The sequence below is a fragment of the Papaver somniferum genome, unplaced genomic scaffold (genome assembly GCF_003573695.1).
Source record: "Papaver somniferum cultivar HN1 unplaced genomic scaffold, ASM357369v1 unplaced-scaffold_128, whole genome shotgun sequence".
Lineage (NCBI taxonomy): Eukaryota > Viridiplantae > Streptophyta > Magnoliopsida > Ranunculales > Papaveraceae > Papaver > Papaver somniferum.
In genome coordinates, this window is record NW_020621936.1 from 3,128,654 (window position 1) to 3,151,005 (window position 22,352).

General features: G+C 36.3%; 1 protein-coding gene across 1 annotated transcript; it reads left to right on the top strand.

The window, feature by feature from the left end:
- Positions 1–3,748: 3,748 nt before the first annotated feature.
- LOC113332116 lies at positions 3,749–4,618 on the top strand. The gene has a single exon (XM_026578791.1). The coding sequence runs from the start codon at positions 3,749–3,751 to the stop codon at positions 4,616–4,618; it is 870 nt and encodes a 289-aa protein (XP_026434576.1).
- The last annotated feature ends 17,734 nt before the right edge of the window (positions 4,619–22,352 follow it).

A 22,352-nucleotide genomic window follows, 5' to 3' on the forward strand; every position in this document is an offset into this window, starting at 1 on the left:
TTACTTGCTATTCATCAAAGTTCGCTACACCCGCTCAACACCCTAGCAACCGAACCCTTATACCCCAAAACAAACAGCCCCTAACCCATTCTTCTCTCGAGCTCTTCTTCCCCTTCTTCCCAAAATTTGCAGAGCCTGCAAATTCCTTTCCCCGACCATGGCAGAGCTGCTCTCTCGAGCTTCACCACTTCCACCTTCACCCGACATCCCAGAAACCAAAACCCATCACTCTACACTCTATCTCTCTCACCTCTATCTCATTCACCCTATGAGATAAATCTAAGAGAGCTAGGTTTTGAGTATCAGTCGACAGGAGCATCAGAGAGTATGGGAAAAGAAGGAGAGGACGAAAAGGAAGCATGGGTCGAGCACAGGGGAGACAAATTCAGAGAATCAGTGAGTTTAATTTCGAATTTAAAAATTAGGGTTTGCAAAATTGGGGATTTTCAATTTAGGGTTTTGTTGTAAACTATAAATAGGAACTGATGTAGGATGTTAAAAGGGGTTCTTGGGTCATCCGAGATACCCCCTAATTGGGTTAACTTCATGTTTAATTTCAATTTCCATTTCAAATCAATTTAGGGTTCTTCAATTTTAATTTTTAGGGTTTACTGTTACTGTTAATTCTGTGATGTTTGATACTTTAATCATATTATGTTAATCACCATGTTTGTTATGTTCTAATCCACCACTAGGGTGAGAAGACCATTGAACCATGTTGGTTAGCCATTTGGGTTACATCCTGTTGAGCTCAAAACACTTAGGTTAGTGACATTCCAAGGGTTCACTGGCTTGTGATTAGTGGTGCTTTAAACAAACCATTAATGCTAGGGGTCAGGGATAGTCTGAGGGATTAACAAAGCCATATTAGTTAGAGGCCTAGAACCTAATTGACCTGTGATTGTTTATGCTTTAATCAGATAGGCAATGCTAGGGGTTAATCCAAGGACTTTAGGTAGTTAACTAGACACATGACAAGGTTAACCTAGGTGAACTAGCTAGGTGAAGGGGATTCTCATCCATCTCCATACACTTCATTCCCATCCACAATTTCTCTCCCATGTTCTGTTTTGGTTACGTTTTTCTTATCCTTTGCCACTGATTTTTCTTTACTTCACTGCCTCTGGCTCCATGCCATTGTTTTCACAGTTATTCCTTGGTTCACTATCTCACTGCCACTTAGTTACTTGTTTAGATAACTTTAGCTTAGGAAGATTTCAGCTTACTCACACCTTGTCTCTGTGGATCGACCCTGCTTGCCCTGTTCTATACACTAGACCCTGTGCACTTGCAGGTATAATGTTTGTGACTCTTTTAGAGAGCCACCAACTACCAACGCATTTTTTTTTGTATTTTATGCTTTATTTTACTCATATTCTAATTGTGATGGATATCCAGTTACAAGAAGATCAACATTTGGTTTTTGTGCATTCCTATTAGATATTCTCTTGTGTCATTGCCTATAAAAAAGCAACCAACAATTTCAAAATCTTCAGCTGAAGCAGAATATAAGTCCATGATTGCACCTGATGCTGGGGTTGTCTGGGTCGCACTTATTCTTAATAAGCTTGGTTATGCCACTTTGAAAAACCTTTTCTATTATTTTATGATAATACTCGTTCAAACAGTCTGGCATAGAATCCTGTTTTTCATGACAGAACGACACAAATGGAGATTAATTACAATTTTATTATAAAATTGATAAGTTATGCTTTTATCGTGTTCCTTCTTAAGATCAACTTGAAAACTTGTTTATAAAGGGTTTAGTCCATTTTGTGTTTCATTCTCTAGCTTCCAAACTTCTTAGTGTCACAAAATTATCATTTTGGGAATCACGGTCAGATTTCCGTGTGTGTGAAACACTTGTATATGTTGTGTGATATATTACAAGTGTAAGAATAACATTATTTTATCTTTTATGTTAGCTGTAACAACTATTTATTAACAGTTGTTGAACTGTGGCTTGTTAAATTCTCTTACTTCTAGTGCTTTTCATTTATAAGCTTCAATGCCCTTTGTATCTCTTATCAAAAATATCAATAAAGATTGATAAATTCTTTCTGATAATCTTTCATGGTCATTAAAAGAATATCAATAAGATCTAACACCCTTTGTATCTCTTTATCAAAAATATCAATAAAGTTCTGATCAAACATGGGTCATGTCTCGGCCTTCATTGTATTTATCTTATATTTCATATGGAAATCTCTAGACTGATCGTGGGCTGGGTTTTGCGGTTTGTCCTGTAAGAGACAACCCAGATTTTATTTTGTTCTCGAGTTCTTCTAAAAGATTCTTTTGAAGCATATTGTGGTTGATTTCCTTTGTTCATCTTGTTTTCTAGTCCTGTAATCCTTATTTCGATTTGTTTTCTCAATTTTTTGTTTCTTCTTATAGATCATAATTCAAACCTTAATCCTTTTGGTGTTCTGCTTTCCTTCTACTTATTTTTCAGTCTTCATTTTCAATGATCATAATCAGTCAAAAATTTTATTAACCATATCTCTTTTTAGGGGTTTAAAGAGCAGTTTCAATGGTTGGTAAGGGTTGTAAAGGATCAAAGTGGCGGTGAAGTTTGATCATGAAGGAGTATCAAAGTTGCTGCCTCACTCTAGAAAGATCTTAGGTTATGGCAGTATGATGGTGGTGGTGCTTGTTTTTATATGTGCAAGTTCTTTTTTGTTCTTATTTGATGTTTCATGTATAGTGGCGGTCATTTCACCTTCCGAGCAATGAATGTTATTTTGAATTGGGTCGTTATGGCGGAATTTTAGGAAGAATAGGGATGCCTTTTTTAGTTTGACTTATTTTTATTCCTGCATAATGGTGGTGATATCACCTTCTAGGGAATACATGTCAATTTGAAAGTTTTAGGTCGTAAGGACGAAAATTTAGGAAAAGATGGGGAGATGGCTGAACATGTGGCGTTTTGTGATGTCGGCAAACCCATAAACTAAAACCGCATCATCGTTATTTTTATTTTGCATCGGTTTTAAGGTTTCCTCAAACTTAGAGAATCTTCAGCTTTCGCTTTCCACCCAAAATGAATATATAGATAATTCTCAATGGTTGAATATATTTGACAGCTAAAACTTCGTTAACATATAATTTTGGTTAAATTATGGGTCTGCTGAAATCATTATTAAGTCTCCTACATACGAAAGACACAAGCAAGGCTAGACATATACACACACGCAGGACATAAGCAAGGCACAAGTTGTCACAACATACAAGAATGCTAGTTGTACTAACACACAAAAGATCAATCAGATCTTTTGGTATGGAGATATACGAAGAAAGTATGTCAATCGGATCTTTACATATCAAGAAAGGATTTTATTGCTTAGAAAAATCTTTGTCTATTTAGGATTTAGATGTTGACATTATTCTTGTAAATAATTAGAGATAAAGTCATTTCCATGTATAGTTTCATTTTCCTTTATTATCATTGTAAACTACTATATAAACGAATGCACAGGCAGTAGCCAAATCTATTCAAGTAATAACATTGCCATTTCTATTTATGGTAACAGAGAAATCATGTTCATCATCATAATTTTTCCCCTCAATGACATCAAATACCTCCAATGATGAAGTTCCTCAAACCCCACCAAGTGGTTTTACTGTTGTTGATCTCATATCTGCTCCTTATGTTATTCACGCATCGGACAGTCCTTCAACAGTTTTTATCACACCATTATTATCCGGTGAAAACTATTCAAGCTGGGTATGAAGTATGAGTATGACGATGGCTTTATGGGAGAAAGAAAATTTCGGGTTCGTTGATGGATCTCTTACCAAACCAACTTCCACTAACGACTTGCACGCTTGGGAAAGATGTAACGACTTGGTCGGCAGTTGGATTCTGAAATCGGTGATACCAGAAATCAAGGCTAGTATCATGTATAATGATGATGCTCAAGCTATTTGGAAAGATTTGCGAGATCGATTTTCGCACACAAATGCTCCCAAAATATTTCAGCTCAAAAAGGTCATCATGTCTCTAAGACAAGATGCTCTAACCGTCTCTGAATATTACACTCAGTTGAAAGCTCTGTGGGATGAACTTAGTTCGCTCACTCCTATTGAACCATGTATCCATAGTAACGGAAAGTCTATGGTAAGTAAACTTCATAAAGATCGAGTCATGGAATTTTTACAAGGTTTCCATGACCGTTTTTCATCCATTCGTAGTCAGATCTTATTGATGGACCCTTTCCATGCTATTGTCAAGATATATTCTCTAGTTCGTAAGGAAGAGAATCAGCAGGAACTCAACTTTTCTTCTGTTCCTGCAATCAAATCAGCAGCTCTCCATGTTGGGAAACAAGACCGTAGCCCTACTGTACAACAAAATATTCGTCATCCTCCAACTGATAAAGGGCGTCCATTCTGCGGTCATTATAACAAAGTTGGACACGCTAGAGCTACTTGTTATAAGCTACATGAATATCCATCACGGGACTCACGCCAAAGGGATAATCAAGCTACTTTTGTTGTTGTGCAAGATGGTGATCCACAACATGGATCTCAAGTTCTCGCACAAACTATCACTCATGAACAGTACAATCGACGACGCTTGTTGAACCTTCATCTGGTCCGTCAAGCCATGAAATAAACGATAATTTGCTGGTAATGTCTTTTGCACCTCTTATTTTTCTTGGAACGTTGATAGTGGTGCATCTAACCATATGTGTTATCCATTACTTTGTTTTACTAAATATGTTAAAGCTCTGACAAATTTATTTATCCAACTACCTGATGGTAGTCGATCTCCCATTTTGTATATTGGGACAGTAATTTTCTCACCCAATCTAATGCTTGATAACGTATATCACATCCCAAGTTTTAAGTTCAATCTTTTATCAGTCAGTCACTTAGTTAAATCTCTCAAATGTAAAGTGAATTTGACGAATCATCATGTATATTTCAGGATCCGTTAAGAAATATAACGATTGGTCAGAGTGATCAATTGTGCAATGGTCTTTACGGTCTCCGGTCGACCCCTACATGTTTTTTAGCTTCTCATTATTCAAGCTTTGATCTTTGGCATTGGCGTATTAGCCACCCTTCTGATTTACGTTTTCGTATTCTAGAAAATAAATTTAGGTGTATAAGGACTACTAAAAATCATCTATGTGAAGTATGTCCACAAGCTAAGAAACCTCATTTACCTTATGTATCCAGTAATTCGAGAAGTAATAAAAAAAATTCAATTAGTTCAACACAGTTGTGTAGCTACTCCTCAACAGAATAGTGTTGTGGAGCGCAAACACCGGTATTTACTTAATGTTGCCCGCGCTTTACGATTTCAAGCTGATCTTCCCTTGAATATGCTAGCTATACTACATAAACAAGATTCCCACTCCTCTTTTAGAAAATAAATCACCTCAAGAAATTCTATTTCAAGCTCCAACTTCTTATCACCATTTAAGAGTTTTTGGTTGTTTGTGTTTCGCAAGAAATATTAATGTTAAACACAAATTTGATCAACGTTCTCGGCCGTGTGTTTTTGTAGGATACCCTTATGGTCAAAAAAGATATCAGTATCTATGATCTTCAATATTAATGTTAAAATCCATGTTTCTCGTGATGTAACTTTTCATGAAAATACATTTCCATACATAGACTACCATATCAACAAAGCATCTTGTACGTCGCATTCACTGCTATACTTACCTGATGATGATGATACATATAATTATAATATAATTCCATCTCTTTCATTACAGGAGACCGTACCCTCATCGTCAAATACATTAAATACCTCATCATCCGTGTCTAACCCTTTACAGAGAGACTTGCAACCATCGGGTACAAGTGATACATAAAATAATATCACCTTGGAAATCCTCCTATCACCTGAAAATGAATATATCTCACATGAGAATGAACCTATAGACAACTCCAGTTTATCTAACGAAAATCAAGGTGTAGTTCATGTTGATTCCTCTCGACCAAATAGATAACGTCGGCCTATAGCACATCTTAAAGATTACGTGTGTACAACTATTACTCTAGCTTCTACTACAACTCGCGCACCGTATCCACTCATCGATTATCTTTCAATCAGTCAGTTTTTAAGCAATCACCAGGCTTTTTTTGACATTTGTTCTTAATACCACGGAACCTAGATCATTTTCCAAAGCAATTAAAATTCCAGTGTGGAAGGAAGCTATGGTCAAAGAGATGGTTGCCCTTAAGGCTAATAATACTTTCATAATGTCAGATTTACCGCCCGGTAAAATTCCTATAGGCTGCAATGGTCTATAAGGTTAATTTTAATGCCGATGGATCGGTAGAAAGATATAAGGCGTGTCTTTCTGCTAAAGGTTACAACCAAATAGAGGGACTCGATTATCATGATACATTCGCACCCGTGGCTAAGCCTGTCATTGTTTTAATTCTTCTGTCTCTTGGTGCTATTAAGAATTGGTGATTACACTAATTAGATGTCAATAATGCCTTTTTGCAAGGTGATCTTCATGAATATGTTTACATGAAAATTCCCACGGGATTTTCTAAAACGAGGGAGACTAGAGTCTGTAAACTGAATGAATCATAATATGGGATAAAACAAGCCTCGCGCTAATGGTTTGAGAATTCCTCTTCCAACTTACTTAGAGGCTTTACTCAATCAAAAGTTGGTTATTCTCTTTTTATCTACTCACAAGGTACTATTTGTATTTATCTTTTAGTCTATGTCGATGACATCATCATCACCGGAAATGATGATGTTGCCATCACCAACTTAAAGAAATTTCTTGAGCGATCATTCTCTATCAAAGACCTAAGAAACCTCAAATATTTCTTGGGGATAGAAGTATCTCGATCCCAAAAAGGGATTTTCTTATGTCAACGTAAATACATACTTGATATACTTAAAGATACGGGGATGACAGGTGCTAGGGTGTCGTCCTTCTCATTGGAACAACAACTTAAACTACGTTCTGATGGAAGCCCTCTTTCTGATCCTACACCTTATCGTTGTCTTATTGGATGCTTACTTTATCTTATAGTAACTCATCCTGATATTTCTTATGCCGTCAATAATCTTAGTCAATTTATGAAATCACCACACACGACTCATATCGTGTCCTTCTTTATCTTAAAGAATCTATTGACAAGGGTCTTTTTCTCTTTGATTCTAGCAGTCTGCATATCACTGGTTTTAGTGATTCCGATTGGGCGAGATGTCCTACCTCTCGACGTTCCACGTCTGAATATTATACTCTTCTTGGATCTAGCCCTTTCTCATGAAATCAAAGAAACAACCAACTATTTCCCTCAAAGAAACAACCAACTATTGCTTGTTCTTCTGAGAAATCAGAATATCGTGCTTTGGATACTTTTTCGTGTGAACTTCAATGGTTTAAATATCTTCTCAATGATTTAGATGTACCATATCCTGAACCTATATCAGTTTTTTGCGATAGAAAATCCGCTTTACACATAGCGGACAATCCTGTTTTTCATGAACGAACGAAATATATCGAGCTTGATAGTCATTTTGTTCGTGAGAAAATTCAATCCAAATTTCTCTCTTCTGCTTTTGTTCGCTCCAACAATCAAATAACAACAAAAATACCTTGAACCTACGTTTCAATAGTCAGCTGAGGGAAAGCTCCTCGGAAAGTTCCCATCTTGTCCAACTTTACTAACTCCCCCTTCTTCACTCTATTCTTCTTCGTTCTAAAAACACGTATTCTGATTCTCTATTTTCTGGAATCCTTTTTAACTGTGCGTATAGGATATATATTCTCGAAGCGAAACTACTACTTATTCCCCTTTCGATCCTAGTGCTCTTATGGTAGTGAGTACTCTCCCCCAATCAATTCTTTATTATCCTTTTTTTACTCGGCCCTGAAATTGATCAAGAGCTAGAGGCATTGCACAGACGAAGACAATGGATACAAAAATTCTTCGAACGAAGCGGATACCCAGAAAGAACCGTCTAATCAATAGTTAGTTCCTTGCTTATGAAGGACAAGACAAATAGAATATGATTTTCCGCCTCGGTACATAACCTTTACCCCAATCTCTTTTCGTACATAACCTCGGTAAGAGACCAATAAACTTTACCCCAATCTCTTAGAAATTCCAACCACTTTTTATGATTTTTCGCATGTTCTTTGTCCACTCGCTCCTTTATCTTTCCTCTCTCATCTTCTTCTTCTTCGGGGGATAGTTTGTTATTTCGAACATCTTCTTCTAGTTGAACAATCATTCTCTTCTTAATATCCGCCTTAGTGGGTTCAAACAAGGCATGGCAAGTTTTTATGATATTTTGACGTATATGATATGTACATAGGAAATTTTCTGCGTCCGGGAAGACGTCAGATATTTCTTTCACTAATGCGTCATCTTGATCGGTTACGATGACCCTCGGAAGTTGATTTTCCTGGAAGAATAATTTCAATTGTCGTAATGCCTAATGATAATTATAGTCCCTCTCATTTTCCATTAAACACCAAGCCAATGTGAATGTTACCTTGTCCGAGGTTTTCCCCACGATGTTGAACAACGGCATATTTTACTTGTTTGTCTTGTAGGTACAATCCATCAAAAGAACACCACAACATGTATTTGCCAATTGTGAAAGCAAAGGATGCGAAATGAATATTTGAAGGGGCTTCTCGTCCGACCCTCTTTTAATGATACGCGTGTATTTGTAATCCCAAGCTATCTTCTCAAATTATTGCATAAAGGACCTCCCTTCCCATTCCACCCTTCAAATAGTTGCTTGTGCTCTATAAATTGTACGTAGAGAAGACACGTTAGACGCATCCTTTTCCTTGAAGCCTATGAGAATTTGTCTCGGTTTGATAAGTGCTTTGGTCAATCTATTTACATCCTCGAACTCATGAGGTTTTAGCTTCGCAACTAGGGAGTGACCAACAAAATCTTTCTGATCCCGGTGGATATGACAGCCACACAAAACCTCACAATCCCAATTGTTCATGTCATTTAAAAGGAATACAAGCTTAAACGGGAAATTATTCTTCCTCGTACGAGTCTTTTATACCCTATTAGTCTTCTTTGGATATACATAATCCTTTCTCTTGTGGCTATTCTTCTCCTTGTATTTCCCACTTCTCTCGCAAGCCATCTCAAAACGCCTCTGTGAACCTTCGGTATTCCTCACCAACACACACGTGTTCTTAGGAGCCGTCTCTTTAGCCCAAGCGATTGCTTCATTTCGATCTATTATTCCCTACATAAGATCAATTTCACGTTCATTAGAAGGTTCATTACTAGAAATCCATTAGTGAAGTTCAAGATACTAGGTGAAAAGTATTCTTTGGTCACATACCGGAGGTATTTTATAGTATTCCGACGCATCCCGATGAAGCGGCTTTGCATTTGTTGGATCAATATATGTCACCACCTAAAGATCGAATGAAAATTAGTTCCAAATGAAATTAAAACACTATGCCGGAAACCCGTACCGGCATGCTCGACCAATGTTCCGGCAGTTTCGAACTTAACCAAAACTGAAGACCAAATTTGAAACATATTCCGGCATAAAAGATTCATTAGACAGCAACGCCGGAAGCCAAGGTGCCGGCATTCTCGTAATTTATTGTCACAAGACGGTACACGCTTCCGGCATTAAAAATAATTGATATGTAATGCCGGTATTTAGCTTTGGAAAACATTTATTCCTGTGTGTTTTTTGGTAAGTACCGGCATTGTAAAATTGAAACTTAACAACGCTGGTTGCGCTGCCGGCATTCTGGATATTGATGGTACCACGCCGGTACGGAGTTCCGGCGTTGATGTTTATTAATTTCCCATGCCGGTGTTTGGTTTTAGATGGAAATATTTCCTGTATGTTTTTCATGCAGTTCCGGCATAAAAACCTATCAATGAAATCATGCCAGTTGAATATTCAGTAGTATATTCCTTGGTAGGTAAAAAAGTTAACTGCGTACCGGCATAGTTTTTTGGTAGAATACTATGCCGGATCAATATTCAAAATGGGGGATATCGCTCTACCGGCATGGTCGTAGTATGAATACCATGCCGGTATTGAGTCTGCCGGCATGGTATTCATACCATTTCCATGCCGGCACCGAGGTTTTACAGTTGAAAAAATGGCGGGTCTAAAGAAAAAAAAACGATTTTTCAGCCTCCTAGCAGCTTTAGCTGTGTATTGGGGATGTTTGCATGTTGTGCAAGTTTACTTTCTTGTGTAGCTTCTTCGAAAAACTCTCCATACTCGTCAAAATCATCATTCAAGGGTGTTGCCTCAACAAAGAGTTGCAATTGCGAGTTGTTGTCGTTAGCTCCTTGTTGTAGTTGAGCTAAAGATTCAACAACTGCAATTCTCTCCTCAAAATCATCTTCCATTTTTACAAAAAAAATTCCACTCAAAATATTTTTCCCTCCTTCTACTCTCACCTCACTCACCCAAATTCAAATAAAACACACACTAATCATTTATCAAAAATATTATGATTTTACTAATTATTATTAATCACTAATCCTGATTAGTGAGGGGTATATTAGGTAATACGTAAAATACTTAGATAAGGGGTGACTACGAATTGATATCTGGATCCAGTTTTTGTCCTTTTCTTATATCCCCCAATTGTTTTTTTTATCCCCCAATTTCGCATTCTATAAAAATTTACATCACTCGAACTCATTCGTCCCATAAATAATTGTGTACGTATTAACAATGTCAAGATCCTTGTTGATTTTGTCCCCTTTAAAAATGGTCCAAAAATATTAAAACTCAGAATGGACTCTACAATACATATTACATCGTATGTTTTTACAATCCGAATAACACAAATAAATACTAATTTATTTATCCAAGTCATTATATTATAAAACTTGAGCCATTTCAGATGGCATGCCATTCGACTCAGAAAGATATATCTCCAATTCTTCAAAACCCTCAGACAATCTACGACATTGATCTTCTAAATGTGAGGTTATTCGCTGAATAAAAATATAGCTAGTAGTCAAATGGTTAACCACTTGACCTAATGACGATAGACTATGTTATCCATAATTATTGAACAAAAATAACGTCCTTCCATTTAATAAGAAATACGTGAGACGATGTCAAATTACTCACTGGTGCAATTTGGTCACCAATACTTACGACTACAAAAACACCATCTACCATTTTTGTTGTTACTGAAATAGCTTCCATCACCATTTTCAACCACACCACAACGTTTTTTCCTTTACACCATCACGACCAGCATTGTGATCCACTTAACAAATGTTGGCCAATTTAGATATTAGTTAATCGAATTATATTTAATATTATTATTTAATAAAAAATGTTTGTGAATAGAATAATTTGATTATTATCGTTGTTGATGCAACGCCTACTATGGAAAATTAATAGAATGGTTATTATGAAAGACAAATGAAAAATTAGTAATATGTTAACTAAATTTTAGACGTTAGATAAATTTTTAGTCATCAGTTATGAGAAACAATTACAACCTTAGATTTATCTACTGCAAGAATAAAAATGACAATTGTCCATAATAAGTTAAAAAGATTTTGTCAATTTTAACCCTTTTTATTCTTTTGTTGCCTTTATATAAACCGATAATTGTCATATTTTTTAATTATTATGCTTCTTACGGAGAATTGCTAGGTTGACTTAAATATGTGTCTCGAAAAAACCACCGTGTGAAACATGTAGTGGGACCTACTGAAAAAATAAACCACAACTTCCGTATTAATGTTATTTTTGTTCTAACGACATACAATAACATTTTCCCACTACGACACTGAACCTGCACGACCACCACCAGAACGACTCATTACCACTACCTTTTCCACCACCATCACTATCGTCACCGACTCCATGCATCACCACTCTCAAACACCACCCTGGTTATCCCTAATTTCTATTGATATAATTATTAATATATTTATTATTTATTTAATAAAAATATATTTAGAAAAATGGAATTGGTTAAAAAAAGATTAAAAGTTATGATGTTTCTTAATTAACAAATTTATTATTTATTTAATGAAATTATATTTTATTAAGATAATAATAAGACATTTATGATAAGAGATTAATTAAGTATTTATTATAAGAAATTAATGATATAATAATGATGTAAATAACCACAACCGCAGATTTAGCTTTCTCTATGAGAAATCTGGACCACTCTTTAACTTTCCTAAGTTGTCCAAACTATGCTTTATAAGGGAGATGTGCATGCAGTAGTCAAATCGATCCAAGTAATAACATTTTTTTGATAGAAAGTGAGATTTTAAATAGAAAAGAGGAATTTACAAACAGGCTACAAGTTGTAGCAAAGAAAAAAACTGAAAATCAAAAATACAGAAAACAATTAGTAAAAGTTTGCATCCCAATCAACACCAACCGTAGCATTTTGATGACCAAAAGCTGTAGCCCAGGCAGTAACTAGAGATTTGGCTTCAATGACTTTTTTTTAACCAAAGCCAAACTTTATATTACATAAACATATTACTTACATCATGATTTATGTAAGGAATTACTAAGTCAGGTGGATAACCCCACCACTTCCCACATAAATTCTGTTTTCTAGCTGCCTTTGCTAAAGCATCTGCAGCTTTATTACAAGACCTGTAAACAAACTCACAAGACCACATAGGATAACTATTACATATATTAACACAATTTCTAAGAAGAGGTAAACACTGCCACTGACAAAGATTAGTTTGATGCTGTAAAAAGTTACTGATACTCAGATTGTCTGTCTCAAAAATGACATTAGACCAGCCATTTGAAGCTGCTATTTGCATAGCTTCTAACATAGCCCAGGCTTCAGCTTGCTCAACATTTATATCTCTTTTCAATGTTCCTCTTCCCATGACATAGGCCCCTGCATAGTTTCTAGTTATAATACCAATACCAGCTAACAAAGATTCAGAATTATATGAAGCATCAACATTTATCTTTAAGAACTGCACAGGAGGAGGAACCCAAGGAAGATGTAAGATGTAGTTCTGTAAATGATAATGATCATGAGCAACAAATGAGGTATCTAAATGATGTTGTGCCCGGTAAGAGTTTATCTGATGAATGACAGTTCGATGATTGGGTGTTATATTGCTGAAAACAACCCTACATCTATGTTTCCAAATGAAGTGCATTATACAGAGAGCTAAGTGTACAACTAGAGGTGTGTGTTTGATAGTTATATTCGAACCCTTAAGATGCCAAGTCTGAATCCAGGAGAGAACCGAGGGATGCTGCACAATGGAAACGAACTGATTAGGAAAAAAAGTCTTCCATATAGCTTGAGAGAAGGAGCAATGAAGTAGCAAATGGTCCAGATCTTCAGTTTGATTCATACTACACAGAACACATATTTTATCATCAGCATTCAGATGCCTAAAGATGCGAGATTTCACAGGTATAGCATCATGTATTCATTTCCACATAAAAATTTGAAACTTTTATGGTACTTTCAATTTCCAGAATGCTAACCAAAATTGCTGAGATAAACCCATTGAAATATCCATATGCAAATCCTTTTCACAAAGCATCTTGTACGCTGAAGCAGTTGTAAACATGCCAGTACTAGTAAAAGGCCAGACCAACTTATCTTCCTGATCTAATTGTAATGGAATAGTGAGAATAGAGTTCACCTGGTCTGCAGAAAATAAATGGCGAAGAAGCGGAATATTCCATTGTAGAGTGAGAGGATCAAATAGTTCCGAAACCCATTGAATATTACTTGTATTATGATCACTCCAATCTTGAATTGCAGTCTGCATGGAAGGAATCCAATTGGCAGTCCAGATATTGATGCGAGTACCATTACCTACTTGCCATTTTGCATTTCTAAGAACAATTTCAAGCCCAACACATATACTCTGCCATACCCAACTTGAATTGTTAGTTTCCGGTGGAGGGAAGAATTGCAGATCATTATGAGGAAAGTATTTACCTTTCAACATTTTTTCCCAAATAGCATCTTGATTATGTAATAATTGCCAGGCCAATTTCGCAAGAAGAGCTAAATTGTAATTGGTTAAATTTTTAAGACCTAGACCTCCAAATCTTTTAGGTTCACATACCTTTTTCCATCCAATAAGTTGCCGTGGATGATCGGTGGTAAAATTATTTCACCAGTAACGCCTTTGGATGCTGTCCATTTGATGAATTGTTGTTTCTGACAGTTTAAGGATCTGCATTTGAAACATACCCATTGTACTCAGCACTGCATTCACTTGAGTTGTTCTTCCTGCTTGGTTAACCATTTTACTATGCCAGCCATGTAACCGGTTAGTCATGCTATCAAGAATACCTTTACAATTTTTTTGTCTTGATCTATGCATCAAAAGAGGAATGCCCAAATATTTTTCACCCAACCCCATAACTTTCATATTAAGAATGCTAGAAATACTAGACTTGTGAGCCATTGAAGTGTGCTTACCAAAAAACAAAGTTGACTTCTGCATGTTAATAACCTATCCTGAGGCTTGTCCAAAAGATTGAATCAGATGTCTAAGATGATTCATTTGAGCAGAATTAGTTTGAAATAATAACAAACAATCATCTGCAAAAAACAGATGATTGATAGGAAGACAATGTTGGTTAATTTTAATACCATTGAGAAGACCAGAATCAACATTATGCTGTAAAAGTCTAGAAAATGATTCCATGATGAACAAAAATAAATAAGGAGACAAAGAGTCTCCTTGGCGTAAGCCGCGGGTTGGACAAAATGAAGAACTAGGAGTACCATTGATAAGTATAGAAATATTTGTTGTGGATATGCACTGATCAATCAAAGAAATCCAATCTTCATGAAAACCCATTTGGCTAAAAATTGATAATAAAAAGGACCATTCAACCCGGTCGAATGCTTTCGACATATCTAACTTTAAACCTACCAAAGCCTTATTTATCTTCTTAATTTTCATACTATGCAGAATCTCTTGTGCGATAATAACATTATCATGGATATGTATGCCTGTAACAAAGGCATTTTGAGTAGGAGAAATAATGACAGACAATAAAGGTTTAAGACGGTTCGCCAAAATTTTTGAGATGATTTTGTAACTAACATTGCACAGACTAATTGGTCTGTAGTCAGCTGGTGTTTGAGGGTTATGACTTTTGGGTATCAGAACTTGATATGTATGATTTATAGCCTTGAGCATATGCTTGAAGGTAAAAAAGTATTGAACCATGGAGATTACCTCAGATCCAACTGTCTCCCAGCATTGTTGATGGAAAGCAGCTTGGAATCCGTCATTACCTGGAGAAGCCCAAGGTCTAATCTGAAAGACAACATCCTTAATTTCTCGACCATCAGGAACTCAGATAAGCTGAAAGTTTTGGTCTTCTGTGATACAAGGAGTAAACAACTGCAAAATATCTTGATTAATCTGCGGCTTAGAAGTAGATGAAATATTCACAAAATGGTTAAGAAAAATAGACTCGATGTTACTCCGATCATCATACCAAATACCCAAAGGACCTTGAATAACCTGAATGTTAGATCTCTTTTTATTGAAATTAGCCATTGAGTGAAAATATGATGAATTCCTATCTGCTTCAAGAAACTTGTCACCTGCCTTTTGCATAAAGAATTCTTTCTGGATTATTATCCAATGTTGAAGAGAAGAACTTAACTGTCGAATCAAAGAATGAGAAGCTGGCAAATTATCATCATAACAACGTTGAAGTTGATTCTGAATATTATGAAGATTGCACTCAATATTCCCAAAAGAGAATTTTTCCACAATTGCAACTGAAATCTAGTGAATTTTAACTTACTTGATAACTGAAAAGAAGGAGAGCCATTAAATTGATGTTGCCAACTTTGATTGATAGTGTCTTTATAAGAGGCCACTTGGAACCAGCACTTGTATAGCTTAAAAGGAGTGTGTTTTCTAGCACTAGGAACAGTATGTAACAAAATAGGACTGTGGTTTGAAGCAATGGGAACTAAATGTTGTAGATGAGCATTAATATAATTATTAATCCAACAACAGTTCACTAAGGCTCTATCTAATCTAACAGAGACATGAGCATCTCCATCTCTATGATTCGACCAAGTAGTGTCAGCTCCTGAATAACCCAAATCAGTGAGACTCATTTGCTGAATAAAATTCCTAACATGTCTAGCATGATGAAGATGAGATGCATTAATACTATGGGTTTCAGAGTCATTCACAGTGAAGTTCAAGTCTTCTAACAAAACCCACGGGAGATCAACAGAAGAATACATATCAAGCAAATATTGCCACTGATTGTTATTTCCTACATCATCACGCACTCCATACATAAAGGTGACCAAAAAATCCAAGTTATTATCATGAGTGTGTACAATAGCAAGTATTGTATCAGAGGTAGTGTGCATTATTTCAACATCAATTCCTTGTTTCCAGGCAAGAGCAATACCACCAGAAAGGCCCAAAGAAGGATCAAACCAATAATTAGGGTATTTAGTTCTAGAAAGATATAGTCGCATATTATTGGGCTGAGCTTTGGTTTCGCACAAGAAAAAAATATCTTGATCATTATTGGTTAAACAGAAACTAAGATAGTCTCTAGTATGAGGATTTCCTATACCTTGACAGTTCCAAGATAAAATTTTCATGTTGTAAATAATGAAAAAGATAGATAACAAGGTAGGGAAAAAACAACACAGATTAATGAAAGATTGAAAACTCAATAAAGAAAAACGAGTTGAGAAAAACACCTGTTGCCATGCATCAGTTTTGTTCTGTGCATTAAGGGCATGTGCTGCAGCAATGTCCCAAACATTATTCTCTTCAATGGTAGCAGTATCATCTTGAACGGAAGATGTTTCTCCAGCAATAATAATATCTCTATCAAACTCAGCATCTTCAAGTTGATTCTCAGGAGTTATAACCAAGGTTGGGGGTCGACGATATCGCTTCTTCGTACCACTCGTACTAGCACCATCACTTGTCAGAGTAGAATATGGCCTTACGGAAGAGGAAAGATGAGATTGATCATGGTAGGATGATGAAGTTGCAGCATCAGAATCAGTAGCCGAGAAGATGGATAGGCGCATTCCATCAAAAGGCCTCGGCTGTTCTAGAGCAATTGGTTGACGCAGTCTGTTTCTCCGTTGAGTACCATGTTGTAAAAAGAGTTGAGCTTCTTGATGAGGATTTCGTTGAGGAGGTAAAACCGTCTCATCAAAAACAAATCCTCTTACAGTCTCTTCCATTTCACGTCTTCGATTAGTCATATCAGCACAGTCATTTTCTTCATGATTAGGTACCTTACACTTAGAGCAAAGTCTGTAAGGATGTTTTTCATAAAAGAAACCAATCCACCTAGTGACACCAGCAGCATTAGCGGCAGTAATACCAGTTATAAGAGGAGTGTTGACATTAATAAGAATTAAAGATCTATATTTTGAGGAAGTAGGAGGACTAACACCATTAGGCTCAACCACTCTAACTTCTCCAACGATATTACCAAGCATTCTCAAAATATCAGCATAAGTGAATTCAGGTAAGAGGTACTTATATTCTAGCCAGTATAGAGAAACCGAGAAATCTAAGAGATGATAGTCCATTGTTAAATTCCAATCTTTTAAGACTATCAAATAACCATCAAAATTCCAAGCCCCACCAAACAAAATAACTTCTTTATCATCATTAACTTGAAATTTGATAACAAAAACATTAGGTTCCAAACTACGCACCTGAACCAACCATTGATTGTGCCTCCTCAGATGAGGCCAAATGAATCTGGCAGCTCGTTCAGCATCTTGCCATATCATAACACCAGGGGCATAAAGTTTACCAGCAAGACAATATCTCCAATCTCGAATTCCATTTAGGATTGCAGTATTTGAGTGCATAACAACCCTTCTTCTAATAGGTTCTTCACTGATTGAAACTTCCTGCATCTGTTCAGAAATGTTATTCACCGATGCTCTAGCCATAAGGGTGAAGAAAAGTAAGATGTTGTAATAAAAGAGAAGGATATAAAGAAACTGAAATTGTTTGAGGTAGTATTTATAAGGAAAATTTGTAGGATGAGTCAAATTCTTAGTTAGATAAGTATGGTAGATAAGTATGGTTGAAAATTTGTAGGATGTGTCAAATACATTTTTGTAGACACCAAAGCTCCTGACCAAGTAAAGATAACAGCAAGAACACTTTTCCCTAAAAGTGAAGCAGGAGAATCATTATAATAACCCAGATTAGATAAGATTGAGAGAAACCGATGAGGATAAAAATCAGATGCACCACTGCAATAAAAATCCAACTTTGATTATGCCAACTTGGAAACTGCCAACTATGATTATACCTCAAGATGTGATGGGACATTACTGCAACACCAGTGCGTGGCAACAAGCAGTGATAGACACATTTTTGTGTCTAATTTGTCTCGATTCTATATATTGATAGTTCTCATTCTTGTATTTATTTTGGTATTTTATCTCTTTGTAGGTGTTTTTGGAGAAATAAGCTTTTGCGGCGAAATTGGCTCAAAACGTGGCATTTGAACCTCCGTAGCAGACGTACCAGTGACATCCCAGAAATACCCCGGAGGAACCCCAAGAAAAGTGTTGAAAACATCTCAGAAAAATTACTAAACGCACCCAAGGGGCAAGTGTTATTCGGACTCTCACTATGGATAAGGGGTAACCCATTTCGGGCATGTGCTAAAGGGACACCGGAACTGGATAAGGGGGAGGTCACCTTCACCTTTTGAATTTTAAAATTGGCGGGAGTGTTCATCACACCTGTTGAATTTTGGGAGAAGATTTGATCGAGTTCTAGGGCGATTCAATCGCTGAAACTTGGTGGGTATCTTCCTTGGACCCAAACAGGCCTAGTATGATCATTGGTTTGTACCCAAATTGGCTGGAAATTGAGTTTTAATCAAAACAAGAAAAATAGGGCTTCACGGGTTCTGTTGATTGGAGGAAGAGATTACGTGAGGTATTAGAAGTGTACCAATGGCTAGGATGATTCCTTGGACATCATATAAGAGTTCTAAACACATCAGGACACAAAAGAAACCGTGAGAATACAGGAAAAATCCATTATCCGTAACTTGGAAGAAAAGAATAATCCGAGATATACTCCGATTCGATTAGGTTTTTGTGTATATAAGGAGTTGCTACGAGTCCCAGAAGAGGATCGGGAGTTTGGGGAGAAGTTGGACGAGTTTCAGAGAGCTTTAGAGCACCACGGAGCTCTAGAGATCGAGTTGCAGGGAGTCCGCTGCTGCTGCTGCTGCTGAAGAACAACGTTGCAAATAAGAACAGCGTCTCAAATTCGCAACGATGTTACATTCTAACCCTCTGTAACAGTCAGTCCATTGTAACAGCTTCATCTTTTAACGTTTTAAACAGTCTGTGTTACTACTTTTCAATCTTTTAATCATCTTTTGAGCTTTAAATACATATTTTGAGACCATGATTAATACGAGGAGCTAAAACCCAACACTGGGATGACGGAGGAAGCCTTTTTTCATCACTGTGGTAATTCTATTGATTCTTTATATGACTTTTTGCATTGATTTGAATTGAATTATGATTTTTAGTTGATTAGTTGTGATTTTGTTTGATGTCGCATGCTTAGTCTAAGTACTTTTGATGCGTCATGCTTGTGATTTACATCTAATGCTTTATAAAATCTATCTTGGCAAAGAATAAGAGTCTATAAGTGTTATCTTTTGAGATATAAATGTCTAGAATTATTATTTGAATCACATGAATGGAATTTGGTGGAATCCTGAGTCTCAGTACCTCTCGATACTGTGAAAAGTTTATTGTATATATTTTATTAAGTCTAAAATCGAATCTTACAAGTCCGAGTTTGAACGATACTCTACTTACCACTTTTACAACACATCAATTTTTGTTGCCGCTGCCGGGGACTTGTATTTAGATTTGTTTTAGGTTTCTTTTTATTTTTATTATTTTTTTTTTCTTTTTTACGCGTTTTGGTATTTTTCGATTCTTTTCAGATTTGGGGGGAAGCTACAAGGGAAGAAAAAGTGTTATAAAAGGAAAGCATCGCCAAAGAAGGAAAGAAAAGAGGAATCCGAAAGGAGTGAAGAAGAAGATTTTGTATATAGTTATTTTGTTTTATTTTTAGAAACTGTAAATAGGGTGTTATTTTTGTAATTTTTCTTTTCCTTTTTGGACATTTTTATTTTTGGACTTTTTGGACATTCTTGGACATTATTTTTAAACCCTAAGGAAGGGTCAAAATTAAATATCAACTGTTTGCAGGGAAGGACGACAGTTACGATACTGTCTCGGCCCCTCGGGTTCGTACACTGACATCGGAGTCGGTGGCCTGAGTCGACTTCAACGGTTCATCGCCCGTCTAGTACGGGAGGTAAGACTCTATCCACCCACGAATCCCCTGTCAGTGGGTTTTATTTTGGTTAACAACTCACACCCCTGCAATAGAATGTCGAACTGGTATTACAATATCCAATACAACGAATATCAGACTGAGTTTCAAAATGGACGTTACTACTTTGACCATAGTGTGAATAATGGTTGGGAACATCATCCTTTTGAAGGTTATGGTCCATACCATGGGGAGCCCAATTACTATCCACACGCCAACCGGTCATACGAGCAAAATTCCTCTCTACTAGAGTCAACACGTAAGTTAGCTGAGTCGACGCGTAAGTTAGCAGAAATGAATAACTTAGTTATGGACGAAAGCAATGCAACGAGTGAACTTTATTTCTTAGATTCAATCAGGAATTCATGTGAGTCGACTCAAAATATTTTGTTAGAGGCCCAGAACATAACTGCTCTTAATTTCCAATACAGTGTTTCCAATAGTACCTTTGAAAATGAAGATAGTTATTCACATAATCAAGATGACGAGGATAAAATTGGTAACACTACTTGTTTAGATGAGGTTCAACCATTTTCATGTTATTATAATGATGATTATGATGAGGATAGTGTTGATTAAGAATTTGAAATAAGTAGGCATAGTGATCAGGAATTTGTTACTCCAATTGAGCTTAATAATGATAATGTTTCTAGTTCAAATCCAAATAATTTTAATAATTATTCACCTATTCAAAAGGATGAGGATTTGACTAGAGATACTTCTGTTTTAGACGATGTAGTATTTCCTTTTGATTACGAAGCTAATAATGGTTTAGAGGAACGAGTTTCTTCTGAGAATATTGTTTTAGAGTCTAGCGATTTAGAAACATTAGTCTTAGACAAAGAAAGTGAACTCGTAGAGATGAGTGAGGATGAACCTGACTTAGAAAAATCAATTGACCATTTTCAGGAATCTTATGACCTTCAAATTAGGGAAGTTGTGACTAGTCTTTCTAGAAACACTGAAAACTCTAAGTTTGGGGGTGATTATCATTCTCCATGTTCTTTAACTATTAGAAAGGTCCCTCACTTGGTACTTGACATATGTGCCTCAACCATTTTACAAGATTATCTTCATACACGTTTTCCTGAACCTAGTGATGTCCATAAGGAAGTTCAGTTGTTAGAAACCCATCCTATGGTTGATGTGGTTTACCCAGGCTATGATATCCAGATTGACTTTGTTTCCCCACCAAACATTTTTCGACTAGTTGTGGGAACGTATAAGTTTCATATGTGTCAATTATTAAGTTTTGAGACTAAACCTAATTACTTTAGGAGATTAGGGTCGACACATTTGTTTAAGGAAGACCACCACTCTCATTGTGGTCAGCTGTGTGAGTCAAAACTGATTGACTTTAAGGATCCACAATTATTCAGGTTATTATTATGTGCTTCTAAGTTTTTACTTGAGTTTTTCCAGACTCTAATACCTGAACCGGACCTTAGCTTTGAGGAATTACATCGCATGAAAATATTGTATCTAGACCCTTTCATAGAGCCTGAACCTGAACCACATCTAGATGTAGTTGTCTTAAAAAGGAAACTAGACAAGGGTGCGCTTTATTTGTTAATTTTCTTGGCATGTTGCAGATTCCTTTTACTTGTGATAGGTCTATTTGGTTTTGATGACCCACATATATTTCGTCTATTACTTTATGATACGTGGTGATTAATCCTTTCTTAAGTCTGGCTGAAGACGTCAAACTTAGCACTTCTTGGGAGGTAACCCAATCTCATGCAACATGGTAATATCTTCCCTTATCTCTTTTGCTTCAAATGGTAACAGTTTCTCCTTGTTCATGCTTTTAATTTTATCTTTAGAACATTGAGGACAATGTTAGATTTAAGTTTGGGGGTATGGGAGAAACTTTTTAGTTGCAATAAATAAACTCCAGAGCTTAGAAATTTATGCCTATTTAGGATTGCACTAACTAATCTAAGTGGATGGAAGCATTTTGGTTGTAGGAGTTGAGGAACCAATCTGATTAGATGGAAACATCT

Bases quoted from the DNA above. Each gene is read 5' to 3' on its own strand.
- LOC113332116 (XM_026578791.1), top strand. From the start codon at position 3,749: ATGGCTTTATGGGAGAAAGAAAATTTCGGGTTCGTTGATGGATCTCTT.